The sequence below is a fragment of the Glycine max genome, chromosome 4, assembly GCF_000004515.6.
Source record: "Glycine max cultivar Williams 82 chromosome 4, Glycine_max_v4.0, whole genome shotgun sequence".
Taxonomy (NCBI): domain Eukaryota; kingdom Viridiplantae; phylum Streptophyta; class Magnoliopsida; order Fabales; family Fabaceae; genus Glycine; species Glycine max.
The window spans coordinates 46,741,965-46,747,032 of NC_016091.4; the positions used below are offsets into that span (position 1 = coordinate 46,741,965).

General features: G+C 31.9%; 1 protein-coding gene across 1 annotated transcript; it reads left to right on the forward strand.

Annotated features, from left to right (window-relative positions):
- The first annotated feature begins 958 nt into the window (after positions 1 to 958).
- LOC100811294 (aspartic proteinase nepenthesin-1) lies at positions 959 to 2,894 on the forward strand. Its single transcript, XM_003523152.5, has one exon. It carries the CDS (start codon positions 1,406 to 1,408, stop codon positions 2,765 to 2,767), a length of 1,362 nt encoding a protein of 453 aa, XP_003523200.1. The 5' UTR covers positions 959 to 1,405; the 3' UTR covers positions 2,768 to 2,894.
- Positions 2,895 to 5,068: the final 2,174 nt, after the last annotated feature.

Genomic DNA, 5,068 nt, shown 5'->3' on the forward strand with positions numbered 1-5,068 from the left:
TGATAATTTTGTTTCCAGTTTTAATTACAACATTTTTAATTTCTAAACTTTATTGCTTAAAATACTCTGCATGAATGAGAGTCGTACGAAACATCAATGGGTTATATATACTCGTATAAGTAGTTATGTATCTTAAATAAACTTGTGTATTATGCTATGAAGAATATCTAACGCTTTGACCAATGCCATATAAAGTTGTAAGTTAGAAGGGATTAATAAAATAAATAAATTGGCATAATATCTTTATCTCTAAGGCCTTCTCACCTAACTAAAAAGGATCATCAACCAACCTTTTTCTCCCCTCGGATGCGTGGAATTGAAACAAAGCTAAGTTTCCACTCTTTGGAGCAATTAGTAAACCAGTTTGTTTGTCCACCCAACCTATCCAATCCAATCCAATCACTTCTCAGCTAGATAAAAATCCAATTGTGGACGAAACCCAGTGGGAAAAAATCAATGAGGAATAAATGAAAAATAAAACGTGTAGGTATAAACAAAAAAAATAATAATATCGGTACTACCTCATTTTATAAACTGCTAAAACACTTATTATACGGTATAATGATCAACATTTATAGTAATTACTATTTATTGCTCCTACATCATTCAACAATGTGATGATCTTAAGAATAAACGATCATTTCTAAAGATAAGTATTGAAAAAAAATCTCGTATTAACTAAAGATAAAACTAAGTAATATTTATAAATGAAGGACAACTCTCACTCCAACTATTTTTTGGGTTGTGTTAAATTTAAATTCATATTCATTTTAAGATTATAAGACTATACACTCTTTAATACAAAGCAAAACATGATGTTATTAATATAGATTACATGTATCTTTTACTAGAATCAATCCTGTTTGAATTGGACAAAGATCATGCTCTTCTAATCCAAGAACTCTATTATTTTTTTTTGTGATATAATCCAAGAACTCTCAAACGTAAGCGCAAGAGACTTTGGCTTTTGTCACAACAATATTGCCTTAGATACGTTTTGCAACAAATAATAAAATCTTTACCAACCTCAACGCAAGACTCGGTACTTAATTGTTGCGACACTACGCTGATACCTTAACCTCCATTCATCATCAAACACACGACGTTTCTCTGTTCACACCAAAACAAAACTTCTCTCTCTCTGTCTCCCCTTTTGTTTTTTTCCTTCAAAGAAAAATTTGACAAGCCAAAACTCCCCTTCTTGCTTCTTCCCTTAATCCTCTCCACCACATTCGAAGGGAACGTTACAAAAAAATCTCCATTTTTTCTCAAGTTAATCAAGTAAGATAAGATCATTCCCCTCTATCAACAAACCTTTATTCTTATATATACATTCCCACAATTCCCATCACTCATTCATTCCACTTTATATAATTTCCCCTCCACTCCACATTGTGCACCCTTCATGGTCATGGCAAAACTAAAACACCCTTCATCTTTTGTCACATTGGTGGCACTTCTTCTAGCAGTGTCTCTTTTCGTTGCTCCAACATCCTCAACATCCAGAAAAACTATTCTCAAGCACCACCCTTACCCAACAAAAGGGTTCCGAGTCATGCTTCGCCACGTTGATTCGGGTAAAAATTTAACCAAACTAGAGCGTGTCCAACACGGGATCAAGCGTGGGAAGAGTAGGCTTCAGAGGCTTAATGCAATGGTGTTGGCAGCATCAACACTAGATTCTGAAGATCAATTAGAAGCCCCTATTCATGCAGGGAATGGAGAATATTTAATGGAGTTAGCCATTGGAACCCCACCAGTGTCTTACCCTGCGGTTTTGGACACTGGCAGTGACCTTATTTGGACACAGTGCAAGCCTTGCACGCAGTGTTATAAACAACCAACACCCATTTTTGATCCCAAGAAGTCCTCTTCTTTTTCCAAGGTTTCATGTGGTAGCAGCTTGTGCAGTGCTGTGCCTTCTTCAACATGCAGTGATGGGTGTGAGTATGTTTATTCATACGGTGACTATTCAATGACACAAGGCGTTTTGGCCACTGAGACTTTCACTTTTGGGAAGTCTAAGAACAAAGTTTCGGTTCACAACATTGGTTTTGGTTGTGGGGAGGACAATGAAGGTGATGGATTTGAACAAGCTTCAGGGTTGGTTGGTCTTGGACGTGGTCCTTTGTCCTTGGTTTCTCAACTCAAGGAACCGAGATTTTCTTATTGTTTGACCCCAATGGATGACACAAAAGAAAGTATTTTGTTGTTGGGGTCTTTGGGTAAAGTGAAAGATGCAAAAGAAGTGGTGACAACACCTCTTCTCAAAAACCCTTTGCAACCTTCTTTTTACTATCTTTCTCTTGAAGGCATCTCTGTTGGGGACACTCGATTGTCCATTGAGAAGTCCACTTTTGAAGTGGGGGATGATGGGAATGGTGGTGTGATCATAGACTCTGGCACCACAATCACCTACATTGAACAAAAGGCCTTTGAGGCACTCAAAAAAGAGTTCATTTCTCAAACCAAACTTCCTTTGGACAAAACTAGCTCAACAGGGTTGGATCTTTGCTTCTCTCTGCCATCAGGGTCAACACAAGTGGAGATTCCAAAGATTGTTTTCCATTTCAAGGGTGGGGATTTGGAGCTTCCTGCTGAGAACTACATGATTGGTGACTCCAATTTGGGTGTGGCTTGTTTAGCCATGGGTGCTTCTAGTGGAATGTCTATATTCGGAAATGTTCAACAGCAGAACATTTTGGTGAATCATGATCTTGAAAAGGAGACCATTTCTTTTGTTCCTACGTCGTGTGATCAGCTGTGAGTGTGTGATATTCACTATATGTTTTTATTGCTTTGTTTGTTTGATGATGTTCTGTTGCCGAACTCGTATTGCTATGATTGAATCTCTTAGTTGTTGCAATAATATGAACATTTTATTCTCTGTCCAATTCAAATGGATCAGCACATTAATAGAACATTAGAAATGTTAAATAGTTTTGCACTGTATAGATCATCTGTGAATATTTTATTAGATTTAGATACGTTGTTGTTTAATGTAATTTGATTTTTTTTTTTAATTTTAGTTACTCTTAATTTTTATTTATTTATTTTTAGTTCGGGTGAGTTTGTATTTTTTTAGTCTTAGTCTATGTAAGCACGAATTTACTTGTACTAAAAATTAAAAAAAAAACTAAAATTTAAAGGGATTAAAATTAAAAAAAATACAATTTAAAAGTACTAAAAATAAAAAATAAAAATTATTGGATTAAAATTATAAAAAAATCAAACTTACATAAACAAAAAATAAGCAAAAAACTTACAGAAATTAAAAACAATTTAAGCCTATTTTATTACTGTGAATTAACATTGTGTAAGAATGGTTACGGTGGTTCAACTCCCTACCCACCCTAAAATTAAAAATGTATTTTTTTTCTTAAACAGATGAAGCTCATGAAAGCACTGCTTTACCTATTTGAATTTTACACCTCTCCATTACTTAACCATTACGGACAATAATAGTGTGTTATTATGTCCATGACATGCTGCTCAAAAGCAGCCTACAAAATAACACAACTCCCTAATATACAGAAATCCATCTATCATAGAGTTTCTTAAGTATAACACAGGCCATTTGGTTTTGGTTTTTATATTAATCCTATTTACCCTCTTTACGATTTTAAATTTTTTATTTTATTGTATTTTTTTTAGTTTCATTCAAATTAATTATGCCTTTTTTTACATTTTATGTATTGATTTATCAAATAAAAAAAACCTGCAATGCACAAAAAGTCATATTTAATATTTACAATTAATGAATTTAATTTATTAGTTACAATTATATAAATATTCAAATCATGCTCTCAACCGCACTGCCTTCTCCATCGAAACCAGAAACCGCTTTCCGCTTCTCGAGTCCCAACATGGAAAATTCTGACTTTGGACGATTGAGGGGTCCAAAGCCTTTCTTTGCCAGAAGGGTTCTAAGAGAAGCGCTTGTTCTTACTGTTTGTGGTTTAAAAGCTTTCTCTAGGCAATTTTATGGGGGTTTTGTGTTGCCAGAAAGTAAACCGCCACAAAGATTTTTAACGGCAGGGATGAAAAAAACGGAAGCAAATATTAGGGATTAAAACAGTTTAATTTTTTTTCGAGAACTAAAATTGAAAAGTTAAAAAAGTTCAGGACTAAAAGTATAATTAATTCTAAAAATGAAAATAGGATAGACAATGCCTAACCTTGACCTATTTTGCTTCAAAATTTCATAGTCCAAACTTGACCTTCTGTACGCATGTTATAGGTCTTTTTTTTTTGCTTAATTAATTTGTAAGTTAAGTTAAAGACCTATTTCATATTAAAGTCTTTAAATAGGATGACTAATTTATCCTTAAATAGGTTAATAGATTTCTTGATTAACAAGTCTATAGCACTAAAATTTATTATATTATATATATTACATACATATTTCATTAAAGTAATTATAATATAATATTCTACTTAAATATTATTTTTTTTTATTAAAAATAGTGTTATTTATAAATAAGTTGAGTGGATAGACTTAGTAAGCTTTTTTCTAGAAGTTTGCAACCCTAGGTACTTAACTAAAAAATCAGTCTAAGTTAAAACTTAAAGAATAAGACCATAGACTTTTAACTGGTAATTTGAATAATGAAAATTACTCTTTGTCACTGTATATAATATTTAATTACCAACATACGATTGGTCTAACTGTTATTGATGTTGAATGTCTTAAGCAAAAGTTTTAAGTTTGAGTTATTTGAACCAAAAAAGTGTAATTAAAAGGAAAAATTCTACTAAAGTTGATCGATAGGTTATATTTTTTAAATAAAAATTGATCACGAACAAAATTAATAAATATTTTACATTAATATCATGATAATAAAAAAATAATATTTAATTATGATTTTGGTAGGTAGTATCATAGTAGTACATGGAGTGTCTCATTGTTGTAGCTTTTCTTTAAATTTTTTTTTTTTATATTTTTAATAAATAATAAACCATTGAATTTTATCACAATTAATACCTATTTTATTATATTTTAATATAAAATTATATATAATTTAATACATAAAACTCTTTACATTATCAATAAATTATAATATACTCA